We start from the raw sequence: 16,647 nt of genomic DNA on the forward strand, positions 1-16,647 counted from the left end.
ATCGATTAGGTAAGAAATTTTTCATTGTATACATTACTGTTTCAATTTTTCTCTAGTTTCCAATGTGCTACACAAATAAATTATATAGATATGCTGTCACAAGGTTTTGTTAAAACCCCTGTGGATGCAGTAATAAGGCTCGTGGCAGGTGCTACCATATAGGGCGAGAAGTCGGAGAACAGCTATGCACTGTGTAGCTTTCTGTCAAGATTTGAATTTCAGAACTTACAGTTTAAAAAGCTTTGTAGAACTTTGAAGTGGAAATTCTGTGAAAATTCCATCTTAAGGAAAACCTTGTTTTTTTTGGGGGGGGGGGGGGGGGGGTCAGTACTGAGTAAGGTTGAGCACAGGAGTTTGAAATTTAATCAATAAAGTCAATAAAATTCACATGATTGACCAATCCATGAGCTATGTGTTACAGGAGTTTGAAATTTAATCAATAAAGTCAATAAAATTCACATGATTGACCAAGCCATGAGCTATGCGTTAGCATAGCGAACAGGAATGAAATGCCGTTTTAGAGAAATCTCGAGTTTCGCTTTGAACCGCCACGCAATGAATATAACTCGTCAGTATTCAGGGTTCCAACTTCGACTGAATACCTTAGGGGCCAAGTGGGCCCCTGAATAAGAAATCCTGTTAGCCCACATGAAATTTTAGTAGCCCACACACATCATGAAATTGAATAACATGGTGTTTGTTGTTTTTTTTTTACAAGAAAAAAGAAACATCAGGTCATTGCAATTTATTTAAAAAATTAAAATATCAATATTTAAATTCTGTTTCCTTCTCCGTAATTCTTTCAAATACCTCTCATTTCCACTCACATTTCGTCAACCTAGGAACTTTATGATCTTCGCGGCGTCTGACTTTAACACACATTTCTTCAGACTTTTTATGTTATTTCAAAATTTCTCAGCTTTACGATGCTGTCAAGTTTATAACTTGGGCAAGCTGTCACAACGATTGGACCTTTCATGTCATGTTTTGTACACACAGCACGTCATCCCCTTTTTGCCGTCATCGAGCCATATTCTCCCCTTCTTTCCACTTTGGTTAAAAGCAGACACTTTCTTTTCGTTTAAAGTAACCCTTGTGTTGTTCAACTTCTGGTTTAAATACATTTTGGAAGGTTTGATACCCCAGGAATCATGAATGTCTCACCAAGTGGCAAAACCTCAACCGGAAATTGAACTTCAATTATAATAGGACTCGGATCGGCCGGAAAGAAAAATGTTGATCGGACAATTACGGTCGCCAAGTGGGCGACGAGAACGAAAATTTTGGGTGCCCACAAGCAAAGTTTAGTCGCCAATGCGAGTGGGTGAGCGGTAATTTGGAACCCTGAGTATTTATCACTAACAACATTTGCCTACTTAAATTTGCCTCCTCTAATGCTGTCAGTATCCACTTTATTCGATTCCGTGTAAAAATTGACATTAAACAGGCCCGGAGTGAATGTGACGTATTGCAATGGGTCCTCGGTAAAGTCAATGTTTACACGGAATCGAATAAAGTGGATACTGACAGCATTAGAGAGGGGTTAGGAGGCAAATTTAAGTAGGCAAATGTTGTTAGTGATAAATACTGACGAGTTATACTCATTGCGCGGCGGTTCAAAGCAAAACTCCAGATTTCTCTTAAGCTCATGGCTTGGTCAATCAAGTGAATTTTATTGACTTTATTGATAAAATTTCAAACTCCTGTGGGTTGAGTATCTGATGCTGTTTTGGGACGAGCATGCACAACTCTGACAGATTCGTCTTTGTTTTGACATTTTAATTTTGAAGACTGGGATTGATTGTAAGATCAATATTTAAATTGACATTAAAGCATCATTAAATTTAAAATATTTAATGTGACATTAAGTTCCGTTGTATCATTGTTTTAATGTACGATTCCGCACATTAAATTTATCAACTTTAATGTAGGTTTGGGGGTTACATTAAGTGGTCATTAAATATGGCGGCTAACATAATGGTTGGACAATTAGGTAGTTGATGAAACGAATGAGTCTTCCACGAGCGATTTTTACTCCAAAATGTGATTGACGAGGACATTCAAATGATGTAAAAAGACGATAACTTTTCCGTAAAGTTAAATTGCGGATATGGTTGAACCCATTATTGGGCATGTATACATCTAAAAGGTCACACGCATTGTCCACAGAACCACAGTTAAATACATTGAATGTATAACTGTCCAAACAAAAGATATGAAAACATGTATACATCCTAGGCTGATCAATTTCTGTATAAAGTGATAATCTTTACATATTGTTGTGTTTTTTACCTCCACAGTATTAGAAGTTTAATGTATAGAATAAACATCTCAACATCAGTTTACCATCTCAATATTTGATTCTACCTCCTTTTTAGCCATTTTTGAATGTTAACATTTGTTAGGTCATAAGTAGATTTTTAAAGTTAGTCAATAAAAATCAACTCATACCGTATCACGATATATACCTGACGATACGATATGCGTATCGTGAGCCCTTGCGACCAATACGATCGATGTAATATCGCTGTATCGTTACACCTCTAGTTATGTTTCTAGAAGTTAAAACGTTCAGAAATTTATGTTGCACTGACTATAATTTCAGAAGTGAAAATATTTCTAATACGGAACTTTCGGGATGTGTCGGAACAACCGATTATATTTGACGTTTATACACCACGGTCACGTGATAATAACCAATTGTAGGGCAAAGTTGACATCGATGCATGTGGTGTTTCACTAGCAGACGGTCTGTAAAGAGCTATGTGCAGTCCCACGATGACGATCTAAGTCACTATTGGTGCTTAGTACCTGGGTGTAAATTATATGGAAGGGAAAAGGCGCATTTAAACACGTATCATTGGATGCAAGGCGTAAAGTTTTACCGATATTCTCAAGATATTCCCTAGATTTATTTCCCTCGCCTGAACTCGCATAATTTAATCAATTGCATTTTCCTCTAAAATGGTTGTAGTGATTCCTTGCTATCAAAGATAGCATTTAATGCAGGAATTTGATAGCAATTGAAGAATTTCATGTTTGTTCACTTAATTGTTATTGTAATCCGGAAGTGACATGCCCTACAAATGAATGCTGGACAACTCGCCCTCAAGACAACTCGCCCCCTCTCAGGACAACTTGCCCCCTCTTAGGACAACTCGCCCTATCTCAGGACAAGACAAGTCACCCCTTCTCTTGAGACAACTTGCCCCCAATATGATATAAATATATTATCACATTTTATTTTCATTTTGTGTGTGTGTGTGTAATTGTACAAAAATTTACACTTTTAAACCCTATGAAGATTTGTCTTTTTATTTCGTACTTTAACACAAATGGTAAATTCTTAATATAATTATACACAGATTTAATTAGTGCATTTCAGAAAAAATGACATTTTTCATAATTCAATCTGCTAGGAAAATTATATTTACTGATATTCAGGTAATGGATTAAATGTCTCCAATACTGAGAAATTTTTTTGGATGTTTTTTTTTTTGGAAGGTGTGTGTGTTTTATCGATACAGTATGTATACTACATAAGTGTAAATGTGAGGCATGAATATTCTGATACATGTAATTATCTTTAAATGCATTTCGCCACTAATTCCTGTTGAAAAATCATAAAATTCCCATTTTAGAAATTTTATAACGGCTTTGCTTTACGGCTTCTTTTTAAGCGGCGATTTCAAAGTGAAAAGTACTCTGATGATGAGCACCTTAACGTTAGACATAAATGTATAACAGCTTGGGGGAAATCAAACAATCAGGTTTAATAACGGACGCAAATTATTGATAATTATACATTTTGTACTACGTCAGCTGTAGACCAAGCTAATACTCTCCCTATACCAAACGCTAACTTGTTTCCGCTGAAATTATATACTTTACATGTATGTACAAGTGATGATGAATTTACTGAACCCAAACACTGGATTTTCACTAAAATATTTCGTCTTGCATAAAATGACACGAAGTTTGGTGGTTATGTGAACATGTCTTTTTGTCTGTGATGTATATATGCTATATATTAGAAATTACTTAACTTTTGCTAATACACCTCTTGGATATAGACCAAAAATAATAATTGTAAACATGTATGATATGAAGGGGTGATTTATCTCAAGAGAGGGGGCGAGTTGTCCCGAAGAGGGGGCGAGTTGTCTTGAGGGTGAGTTGTGAGGTGCCTTAAGGGCAAGTTGTCCTGAAGAGGGGGCGAGTTGTCTTGGGGCGAGTTGTCCTGATACCCTATAAATTACGTTCAACGCACGATAAAAGTCAGAATGGATCCGCATCTCGAAAGTCCCGTATTCATATAAATTCGGATGTAAAAATTCCTAATTTACATGTAACATGATTATTTGTACTTTCAAAATGAGGTGATTATCAAATGGTGTGGAAGGAGGTTAAGACAAAAATAATATTCTAAACTTTCATTGCCTTGTGGTTTTATGTTGCCAGGCATGTAGAATTGAAGGGGGGGGGGGACTTTTTAACAATGATTATTAGGCCACTGATAAAATGTGTTGTGTTTCCGCTAACCCGACCGACCCTAAATTATAGCCCCGACCCTAGAATTTTTTTTCGATATTTAAAAAAAAAATCGTCATTTTCCCGGAAAAAATATATTAATGTTTCTAACTAACAGCATGGATGTTGGTTGACCCAGTGGCTAGTACCTCCATGCGTGCTCACGCAACGATGATTTAACAATTGAAGTTAACAGACGGTCGAAAGACTCTGCCAAGTGTCATGTTTTCATAGAAGACTTTCTTTTGTTAAAATTGCCAACTCCTATGTTGTTTTTAGACGGTGGCTATTTATAGCCATGCACTGTCTTATGCTATCATTTCAACGGGCATTAGACGGGGACCCTAGTTTTATATGGAGGTCATGATGCAGATTGACAGACATGAATGTCCAGTCTGTCAAATTTGTATGCACATCCTTGGTTTCTGCTGCAGTTCTAACTGAAAACACTATGAAAAAGGCCGCAAATAAAGTAGTGAGCGCATCCGAGTTGTTGATGGCTGGTGAGAGCCGAGAGGAAAAAAAGATGTGCAGATTGTTTTTAAAATAAAAATTTATGTCCGGTAAAAAGTTTTAGCTGGAAGAGAGTTGGATCCCATTAGGATAAGTGGGATCTGCCCAGACTGTCTTCCTATCCTTGTTCCATTTAGATTGTGAAAATACATTCAGAAATGTATTAATAAACTTAAAATATGTTAATGATGTTGATATTTTGGTGATGATTTAATATATTTTTTCAAAACCATCACATTATTTTCCTGTCAAAAATATCCAATAGAAGTATTCCTATGACAACCAATCTAAATGTAGAAACAATATATCTGGTACTTGTAGAGCATAGTGGCATAGAGGAGTTAACTTTTGTGTTTTATGCTAGATATGTTTCATTGAAAAATATAGTTTCTTATAAAACATCTGGAAATAATCCTCAGCCAATAATGGGTGAAATGTTATGATTGAAAGTTTATTTGCAATTAAATTTAAGCAAAATTTTATTTTGAAAGTATAAAATTCAATAGAACATTTAACTTGTGCAGTAATTGGGGCTATACGGACCGTGGATATCGGCCTGGATAGCTCAGTGCTTAGAGCACCTGACTAGAAATGCAGGGGTCCAGCCAAAGGTTTTCTCCTTCCCATACTACATTTGGTGCCGTTGATCACCCCTAATGGTGCAGGTTGGCCTGTCAGGGGCGAAAGAACCTGGGTTGATATATTGAAAGACAATTATAAAATTATAATTGATCTTAAGGAAGGAGGAATGTAGTAATTGGGGCTATACGGACTGGATATCGGCCTGGATAGCTCAGTGGTTAGAGTACCTGCCTAGTAATGCAGGGGTCCCGGGTTCGATTCCCGGTCCAGCCAAAGATTTTCTCCTCCTTCCTATACTACACTTGTTAGAGTTTACAATGTTTTTTGCATACTCTGAAAAAATAAAATTTAAAAAAAAAATAAAATTTATTTCCTACCTACCTACCCTATCTTTTTCTGGAACGTTAGCGGAAACTCAACAATTTTTATCGTTGGCCTTATATGTTATTCTGTTATGCAAATAAATTCAGTTCAATTTACTGATTCACCAAACATGTTGGCATACAATCATGTAAAATTGATTGATTGAATATTGTTTAACGTCCCTCTCGAGACTATTTCACTCATATGGAGACGTCACCACTGCCGGTGAAGGGCTGCAAAATTTAGGCCTATGCTCGGCGCTTATGGCCATTGACCAGGGAGGGATCTTTATCGTGCCACACCTGCTGTGACACGGGACCGCCCCATTTAGTCGCCTCTTATTAAGACAAGCAAGGGGGTACTGAGGACCTATTTTAACCCGGATCACCACGGGATTAATCATGTAAGAAATGCATTGCATATAGCGAATGAAAATTAGTTTAATATAGTTAAATATACAAATAACTTAACTGCAGCAGACAACATTGTTGTCAAGGTGCACAATAATTGTTTACACCGGCTGAAGTTGACATATAAATTTGATTTATGAAGGACTGTCCCATTATTCAGCAACGGCTTTATTCCAAATATCCAGTCGAGCCGAATCTCAGCCGTGATTTATCATTAGCTATGGTCATGGTTCTTGCGAATGCGTGTAAGATCACGATTGCTATTTTATACAACGTTTGAAATTTAGCTTTGATAATGGAAAAAAATTTGTTAGGGCCGGCAGAAATTTTTAAGGTCAGTCGGGAAAGTGGGAACCAACATGTATTTTTTTGGCCTTACTATATAGTGTCTATGTGTAAAACACTTAAATAACATCTTTAGTGTTATTGATGCTAAATGGATATTTACCAAAATTTTAAATTTGATGATTCCCAGGGTAGGGGTTCTGACCCCAGTGTGGGGCCAAAACTTAGTATGTGATATATTTTAATTTATGTGTAAGTTTGCTGATACTGTATAAAATCTAAATGCATACTTAGGAATAGCAGAAAAGGATGTACAAAAAAATGGTAAATTTCACAACCCAGGATTTTGACTCTAAGATGGGTCCAAATTAGTCATATCTTTTAATGTTTTTACTTTTAAGGTAGCTCATTGCATTAGAATTTTATTTAATGGCTTGTTAAAACATTTCTTATGAAGTATGATTTCACCATTGGAAAAGTGATACAAGCTCTCAAGTATTTTACATGAATTTTTTGTGATTTATCACGGCCTCTCACCTCTGTCGACGCGGGTTCGAATCCCACTCGCACCGGTAAGTGACAAAGTTTCCCAGTTTACTTTCGGATGGTCGGTGGTCTCTTCCCAGGTACATTGCATCTTGGTTCTCTCTTCCACCATTAAAAACGGCGCCACCAGATAACTGAAAAATTGTTGAGTGTGGCAGAAAACATCAATCAGAGAGAGAGAGAGAGAGATCCCAGAATGATAAAAAAAGGTACTTTGTTTACAAATAAGATACTCTAGAGTCCAAATTCATAATATGAATATCTAAGACAACATGCCTATAAACGACTCAGATAGACTTTCTAATTTTTTGGAAAAATTGTGTTTTATGAAAATTGAAAATGTTATTTGCTAATATTTTTTTAATCTACGGATAAAATCTTCAAAAAACATGTCATTTAGAAAAAAGACATATCAGATAAACATATTTTAAAAAGAAATTGAGATGAAATAGTCAAAATTCAGAAATAATACGAATTTTATAATTTGAACCAAGCCCGATCGGCAGGGCTTGAAGCTAACTTTTTATGTCACCAGTCCAGCCGGACTGATGGGGTATAATTTCAACCAGTCCGCAGAAAAATTTACCAGTCCAACAGTTTTCCAGAAATAATTAAACATATTTCGTTAATGTTATTAAAATGAAATTTAACTCAATATGCCTCAGACGATATTGTAACATTTAAATGTGGGATTTATATTTACGAACCAGATTCGTCTAACATTTACAGATCGAAGAATGCCAAATGTGTGTATAAAATTTCATAAGTATATTTTCCAAAATGATGCTTTAGAAAATTAACCAGTCCCATCGGACTGACTTAAACAAATGTATGTCAGTCCGCCAGACTTTTAACCAGTCACAGACTGACGGGCATATGTTAATTTCGAGCCCTGATCGGAATTATAAACAAGAAGCCCATGGGCCACATTGCTCACCTGAGTCACCTTGGCCCATATCTGAAGACTTTCCATATATATTTGCATGTAAAGCCTTGCATCCATTCAAAGCTTCATACTTATAAACGTAAATATGTGCATGTTTTTACTTTGTGAATGCAAGCGTGCATAATTTTCCAAACTGCAACTTGGCCATACGATTTTTCAACACTAATCTTGAGAATTTTTCACTCATATGGAGACGTCACCAATGTTGATGAAGGGCTGCAAACTTTAGGCCTTTGAGCAGGAAGGGATCTTTATTGTGCCACACCTGCTGTGACATGGGACCTCAGTGTTTAGCTCACCTGAACTGAAAGCTCAAGTGAGGTTTTCTGATCACCTTTAGCCAATATTGGACGGCAGGTTAATAACAAACACCGGGTAAACATGTGTTCGATCATGTGTTGTAATCACTTCAATAGATGCATAACTCTAAATTTTGCCAATGTAGCAAACAAGAATTTTCCTGATATTTTCAGAAAATTATTTGAAATATGAATTATTTAGATGTCATTTTTCGTCTTCAATTTTAGTAAGTTTCAAGTCAAACAACATCATACTCTATTTATCTTACCTCTTCATCATAGTCACTGGAAGTCTTGACATTTAGTACGAGGTCACAGTCTGTAAAGACTGTTTTTCATTGATCAAGATACTCAATTATACAGGCATACTGTGAGGGTAGGACAAGGAAAGTTTTTCTAATAGTATGTTACCTTTCATATGTATGTGTTACCATTAGATCTTGCTGTACTCACTAATTAATATTAAAAAAAAAATGTATTTTTCCTCCTTGACTAATATGCATTTTTATCGTTTAATCAATAATTTAGACTTTGTTTTAGATGGTTCAGGGAAATATGGCCAGGATAGGAAAGTTGGTTTTCTTACTGTATGTCATCATGACCTCTGCAGCAAAGGTTACATTCAAAATGGCTGGGATTGTTAGCACAGATGAAAATGGACGCACATTTGAAGAAGTTGTGAAGAGAGCTAATCAGGATTTGCCAGAGAATCTGGAGTTTGAGGCTCTTTACATTAAGATGGATGCTAATCCAATACGGTCTGCTCTAAACTTGTGCAGTGAGGTGATATCTAAGGGAGTTCATACAGTGGTTGTTAGTAAACCAGAGAATTCTGACAACAGTCCTCCTATTTCTGTGTCTTATACATGTGGTTTCTACTCCATCCCAGTTATTGGAATATCAGCACGAGACAGTTCATTCTCAGACATGGTAAGATATATAACCCATTAGGGTTTTAATAAAGGACTGCAGGTTGAGTTTTTTTTTCTTTCACATTTTAAATCTTCTAATCTAAAACAAAAATGTAAAAATGTGGAGATATATGTCAGTGTCACAATTATATTTTAGCATTGTTACATGGAAGTCGTCTGAGTACAGGGATTTATCAGTACCTTCTCAGTCCCATTCCCAATCGAAAATAGGCTCAAATTTTCCGAATTTGCGGGTAAAAATTCCCAAAAATAAAATTTTGAAAAAATTGTGTTGTTTTTTAATTGCAAATCATGCATTCTGTTTCCTGGAACTTCTTTGCATTGTTCATGTCTCTACTGCCTCTGTAGAGAGAGGCTTTTCCTCAATGAATATTATTTGCACTCCATGCATTAATAGACTTGTAAACACATATCTTTGGACAGTATTATTAGAATTTGCTTATGCGGTCTGACCATGTTAACACTGTGTTGTGTTTCCGTGAAAATTAAAGGTTATGTTGGAATAATCTGAAATATATATGAAAACAAGTATATATATAATTTTGTTATTTTCCCCAGTTTCAGCAAATTGTCGATTAAATTTTCCCAATTTTGAAAAAATGGCGTTTCCCAAAATAGGCTGATAAATCCCTGGAGTAAACTCAGGTTCAGCTGTGACTGATGATTTCGTACTTTGAGGCATCAAAGTTTGAATTATGCAATTTACAATGCCGCAAGATGTTCATTAAAATACCTATAAACATTAATTTTTATTTTTACTGAAAAGTTTGTTAACATTAAAAGCTATGCTGTCTTTTGAAATCGCGTTTGTCTGTTTTTGTTAAATCTTAATTGATATTCATCAAATGACCAGTTTTTAAAGCCTTTGTTTATATTGAGCACAAGGTCACTGTGTACAATGCCACATACATGATCGGTGAAGCGCGGGGATGTGAATTCGAAGTGAAGAAAGTAGGTCAATAAGTATTCAAAGACTGATAGTGTTTAATCAAAATAAATCTAGATAGCCAAAAGTATTGCACGGAAGACAATGGTTATTGACAAGCTAGCACTAGCAATTGGGGAGTTTAGAACTCTTTGGAAATACTCAAACACTTTGACAATATACAAGTAGGGAAGGCGCCGGGTATATTTTTCGGTGTATTTAATGAGCAACCTTCATTCCTACTGCATAAAGTCCCAAGTTTATTTACTAGAAACATTTCCTTTGAATGCATGGGAACTCGATATTCGACTGAAGAAACCAACACAAAATCATGATATGCCGAGTATTTGACTGAAAACCCCATGTGGCGTAGGAGGATGAAAATCATGTGGCGTAGGTGGACCGAGAATCCTTTTAATGTAAGCAAAGTTTCTCACTAAAATGCACATCTTCAGCACAGTGAATATTGTTTTTATTCAAAATTATATGGAAAATTCTCAGACCATTTTGTTCAAAGGGAACCCAAGTAAAATCACAGTGTATGATTGACGGTTATCTATATGTTTAAAGTTACCTGTGTTTTGCAGAGTAAAATTGATAGCATGTAGAGGAAATGATGGAATCCCAACCAACTCAGCACATATATGATTTATGTGGGAAATATTATATGCGTCAAAATCAAACTTAAGACATTTTTCACAGTGCAGCTTGAGTTATTTCCCCCAGAATACAGGTGGCACATAAGATGATGTGGTCCTATTCTCTACTCAGAGTTTCATGCGCTACGAGCACTAGACCTCTGTCAATGGCTTTTAACAGAAATCTTGTAAAAGTTTCTAATATCCAACATTTATGTTTTGGACTAAATATTTAGTTATATTATGAAATGCTTTTTGTGCAATTAAATTGGTGCTTTCTGTAAATTGTTTAAAATCGCGGTTTTCTGATCCTAAATTTGGAACTACTTCGTAATATGTGTCTGAATGTAGGTCATTCACGTGGTAGAGATTTAACGTAAACATGGAATCAAAAGTAAGAAAGGCTCTAAAACATTCAATAAAACTTGTAAAATAAGATGCAAACAGCAAAGTGCCAGTGGACTATGAAAGAGCCTGATGTATCACCTGTTAATTGTCAGAACTTTTAAATGGAAAGGAAATGAGAATGGCTGTTTATATCATGTGATTATAATGTCACATGACTCCAAGCGTTGACAGAGATGTAAAGGGAAGCTTGCGTAACGCACCCTCTGGTGAGAGAATATGCTTACGGTCCATGCTAAAACATGTCTGAGTTTGGTTCCTCAATTCATTGCATTATTATAAGGATTTGCTATTTCTGATTGTACATGTAAATGAGTGCCAGTTAAGGAATATAGTGTAATTACTGACAAATGATATTGCTGTACAATACTTTTAGTCATTGATTATATTTGTGTCCCTTGTGTGATTTTTCGCAGTCCTCAACAATTTTATAACCGGGTAAGGATGCCTATAGAATATCATCAATTCTTCATTATTACTTTTCAGAAATTACATGTGCAAACAAAGCATGTAATTATTATCTTGTAATCATTTCACACTGTGGACAAAAATATGTACATCAGGTGTCAATGACCGGAACATGTTAATTATATATGGAACACGCATCTCTATTAAATGCAATATTTTTGTTGAAATATGTTTACTTGCGTGTAATTCAGTCATTTGAAAATCATTAGTGTATATCAACTTACTCAAATGTACACAAAAATAATTATAAACACGTAGCAATAGAAGGGGGTGTGAAAGTTTTTTTTTTCTGTACATGCATAGTTGGTTAATTTTACGAACAAAGTTTGATCTTTAAACTACCTCCATTTATTGAAACAATGTTTGAATTGTAAAATTTAAGGAACCGATCAATCTCTTGCCCCCACCCCCCGCAATTAAGGGTTTAAACTGGGTTTTGTTATATTTGTTTTGTTTTTGCTTTTCAAGAATTTTCAGACTCTTGTGAGGTCAACTTCTCCAGCTCTCCCCTCCCCTCCCCCCTCTTTTTTGAAAAAAAAAATCCTACGTACCTGAAAACATTTATATCAAATGCTTTCATCTTGCTTTATTTCTGGGTATTCCTGAAATTCTTGGTATTACATGTAATTATATCATAACTTAGAATTAAACTTTAGACACTACTAGACCCCCACCCCTCCACCCCCACCCCTCCCGTCTGTGTTTATTTAACCAAAGATTGTTTTTATCTCTGGTCATTGCATTATCTGAAATTATCAATAGTTCATGTCAATTTCATTAAAATATGAAACTGTCTTAATCATCTGGTATTGTGGTGATATATTTTAGAATGTTTTTCTTAATGAAAAAGTCACACATCATTATCGGTTTATCGTACGAATATCAGAGTAACCTTTAACAAGTTTGAATTTGATATTTATATATTCACTGTGTTCAAGATGTGGATTTTAATTGGTAAGAAACTTTGCTAAAGCTAAAGGAAGTCTCGTCCCCCTACGCCACACGGGGTTTTCAGTCAAATACTTGGCATGTCATGATTTTGTGTTGGTTTCTTCAGTCGAATATTCAAAGGAAAAGTTTCTGGTTAAAAAACTTGGGACTTTTATGCAGTAGGAATGAAGGTTTCTCATTAAATACACCGAAAAATATACCCGGTGCCTACCCTACTTGTATATTGCCAAAGTGTTTGAGTATTTCCAAAGAGTTCTAAACTCCCCAATTGCTAGTGCTAGCTTGTCAATAACCATTGTCTTCCGTGCAATACTTTTGGCTATCTAGATTTATTTTGATTAAACACAATCAGTCTTTGAATACTTATTGACCTACTTTCTTCACTTCAAATTCACATCCCCGCGCTACACCGATCACGGTCCCTGCATGTGGCATTGTTAGTGATGGGAATCGGTGAGAATTTCATAATCGATGATTGGTTTACTGTAAATAACTAATTATCGATTATAATCGGACATAGAGAAATTCTATAATGATTTAAAGTAATTTAACTATTGAAAAAGTGTAAGTAAATATTTTCTATGTTTATATTTGTCGTTTCTATAGCTTAGGGTGTAAGTGAATATTTTCTGTGTGTATTTGTTATTCTTTTAATTACATATATAAAAGTCGCCAAAAACGGATATCGTTTGCTTCAGCTATATCCCCTTATATCAAAGTTACATGTCATTAACTGACGATGATCCGGCTTAATTAAAATATAATTATTGTTCAGCAAAGCAAAATAAGGAAAAAAATTCATTTTATTAAAAACAAAAATAAAACGGATCTATTGCCACCAACTGAAAACATGATATGCACGTGCAGAGTAACAGTGGCCTTTGAAGCGGTTTTTATCTGTGTAATTCACACATGATGACTTTGGTAGTATCAAGATTCTCTTTGATTAATGGTCCTTCGTTTATATGTCTGAATCAAAATATGTCTATCTCAGTATCTGACTAAGTGAACATGCTTTATTCCCCGTGTATGGATACTTTCGCTTTCGTGTGCGCCGCCATTACGATAAACAACTTTTAGGTTGCTATAGATAGGTCACGGCAGGAATATTCTTCAAAAAGTACAGTCGTTGAGAAAATAAAATCTAAAAACCGATTAATTGGAATAAAATTTTCATAATCGAGCGCTTAGAATTTGCCAACAATTGACTGATTATAATCGATGATTGTAACACCACTAGGCATTGTACACGGTGAAGATTGTCCAGATTTCTCTTTTCTATTATAAGTTGTTTTTGTAATAAAGAAAATTATATATCCAAAAGGCAAGACTTTTGTTTCACTGTCAAAGGTGCTAAAATATGAATCCCACTAAAGTAAGTACACATACAGTATGTGAACTTGTTCTCGTACATCCACTATGATTGTTTTTGTATAGACTGTCCACAAGACTTTCCTTCGCACAGTACCACCATACTTCCATCAGGCTGATGTTTGGTTGAAGATGCTGCAATACTTCGAGTGGAATCAGGTCGTGTTTATCCACAGTATGGACATAGAAGGTCGCATGATTCTGAACCGGTTCCAGTCAAATTCTGATGAAATTTCTGTAAGTAGTTTTGGTCAGTAGTGTGATGAGATACTGTAGGATGTCTGTATGTTGACAGTTCTTTATAGTAGTGTGATAAGATACTGTATGATGTCTGTATGTACACATTCTTTTATAGTAGTGTGATAAGGTACTGTAGAATGTCTGTATGTAGACATTCCTTTATAGTAGTGTGATAAGATACTGTATGATGTCTGTATGTAGACATTTCTTTATAGTAGTGTGATAAGATACTGTAGGATGTCTGTATGTAGACATTCCTTTATAGTAGTGTGATAAGTTACTGTAGGATGTCTGTATGTAGACATTCCTTTATAGTAGTGTGATAAGTTACTGTAGAATGTCTGTATGTAGACATTTCTTTATAGTAGTGTGATAAGATACTGTAGGATGTCTGTATGTACACATTCTTTTATAGTAGTGTGATAAGGTACTGTAGAATGTCTGTATGTAGACATTTCTTTATAGTAGTGTGATAAGATACTGTATGATGTCTGTATGTAGACATTTCTTTATAGTAGTGTGATAAGATACTGTATGATGTCTGTATGTAGACATTCCTTTATAGTAGTGTGATAAGATACTGTATGATGTCTGTATGTAGACATTTCTTTATAGTAGTGTGATAAGATACTGTATGATGTCTGTATGTAGACATTTCTTTATAGTAGTGTGATAAGGTACTGTAGAATGTCTGTATGTAGACATTCTTTTATAGTAGTGTGATAAGTTACTGTAGGATGTCTGTATGTAGACATTTCTTTATAGTAGTGTGATAAGATACTGTATGATGTCTGTATGTAGACATTTCTTTATAGTAGTGTGATAAGGTACTGTAGAATGTCTGTATGTAGACATTCTTTTATAGTAGTGTGATAAGTTACTGTATGATGTCTGTATGTAGACATTCCTTTATAGTAGTGTGATAAGATACTGTATGATGTCTGTATGTAGACATTTCTTTATAGTAGTGTGATAAGTTACTGTAGGATGTCTGTATGTAGACATTCCTTTATAGTAGTGTGATAAGATACTGTATGATGTCTGTATGTAGACATTCCTTTATAGTAGTGTGATAAGTTACTGTAGGATGTCTGTATGTAGACATTTCTTCATAGTAGTGTGATAAGATACTGTATGATGTCTGTATGTACACATTCTTTTATAGTAGTGTGATAAGGTACTGTAGAATGTCTGTATGTAGACATTTCTTTTATAGTAGTGTGATAAGGTACTGTAGGATGTCTGTATGTTGACATTTCTTTATAGTAGTGTGATAAGGTACTGTATGATGTCTGTATGTACACATTCTTTTATAGTAGTGTGATAAGGTACTGTATGATGTCTGTATGTAGACATTCTTTTATAGTAGTGTGATAAGGTACTGTAGAATGTCTGTATGTAAACATTCCTTTATAGTAGTGTGATAAGATACTGTATGATGTCTGTATGTAGACATTTCTTTATAGTAGTGTGATAAGGTACTGTAGGATGTCTGTATGTAGACATTCCTTTATAGTAGTGTGATAAGGTACTGTAGAATGTCTGTATGTAGACATTTCTTTATAGTAGTGTGATAAGATACTGTATGATGTCTGTATGTAGACATTTCTTTATAGTAGTGTGATAAGGTACTGTAGGATGTCTGTATGTAGACATTCCTTTATAGTAGTGTGATAAGGTACTGTAGGATGTCTGTATGTAGACATTCCTTTATAGTAGTGTGATAAGTTACTGTAGGATGTCTGTATGTAGACATTTCTTTATAGTAGTGTGATAAGATACTGTATGATATCTGTAGACATTCCTTTATAGTAGTGTGATAAGGTACTGTAGAATGTCTGTATGTAGACATTTCTTTATAGTAGTGTGATAAGTTACTGTAGGATGTCTGTATGTAGACATTTCTTCATAGTAGTGTGATAAGATACTGTATGATGTCTGTAGACATTCCTTTATAGTAGTGTGATAAGGTACTGTAGAATGTCTGTATGTAGACATTCCTTTATAGTAGTGTGATAAGATACTGTATGATGTCTGTATGTAGACATTCCTTTATAGTAGTGTGATAAGTTACTGTAGGATGTCTGTATGTAGACATTTCTTTATAGTAGTGTGATAAGGTACTGTATGATGTCTGTATGTTGACATTCCTTTATAGTAGTGTGATAAGGTACAGTATGATGTCTGTATGTTGACATTCCTTTATAGTAGTGTGATAAGATACTGTATGATGTCTGTATGTT

The 16,647-nt window shown here is 35.0% G+C and overlaps 1 protein-coding gene across 6 annotated transcripts in view; it reads left to right on the forward strand.

The window, feature by feature from the left end:
* The window catches only part of LOC125675656 (glutamate [NMDA] receptor subunit 1-like), a 186,675-nt gene that overhangs the window by 139 nt on the left and 169,889 nt on the right, over nt 1-16,647 (forward strand). For 5 of the 6 annotated variants that reach the window (XR_008800963.1, XM_048913438.2, XM_056158088.1 and 2 more), the window contains exons 1-3: nt 1-9; nt 9,015-9,404; nt 14,231-14,401. The exon at nt 1-9 is cut by the window's left edge and continues 139 nt beyond it. Coding sequence is in view for 5 of the 6 variants with exons in the window: in XM_048913438.2 (XP_048769395.1) it covers nt 9,015-9,404; nt 14,231-14,401 (561 nt within the window). In the remaining variant the exon portion in view is untranslated. Of the gene's footprint in view, nt 10-8,384; nt 8,533-9,014; nt 9,405-14,230; nt 14,402-16,647 lie in introns of those variants that run through there. The other variant, XM_048913436.2, reaches the window with a different exon arrangement.

This window comes from Ostrea edulis, chromosome 3 (assembly GCF_947568905.1).
Source record: "Ostrea edulis chromosome 3, xbOstEdul1.1, whole genome shotgun sequence".
In the NCBI taxonomy this organism is placed as follows: Eukaryota; Metazoa; Mollusca; class Bivalvia; order Ostreida; family Ostreidae; genus Ostrea; species Ostrea edulis.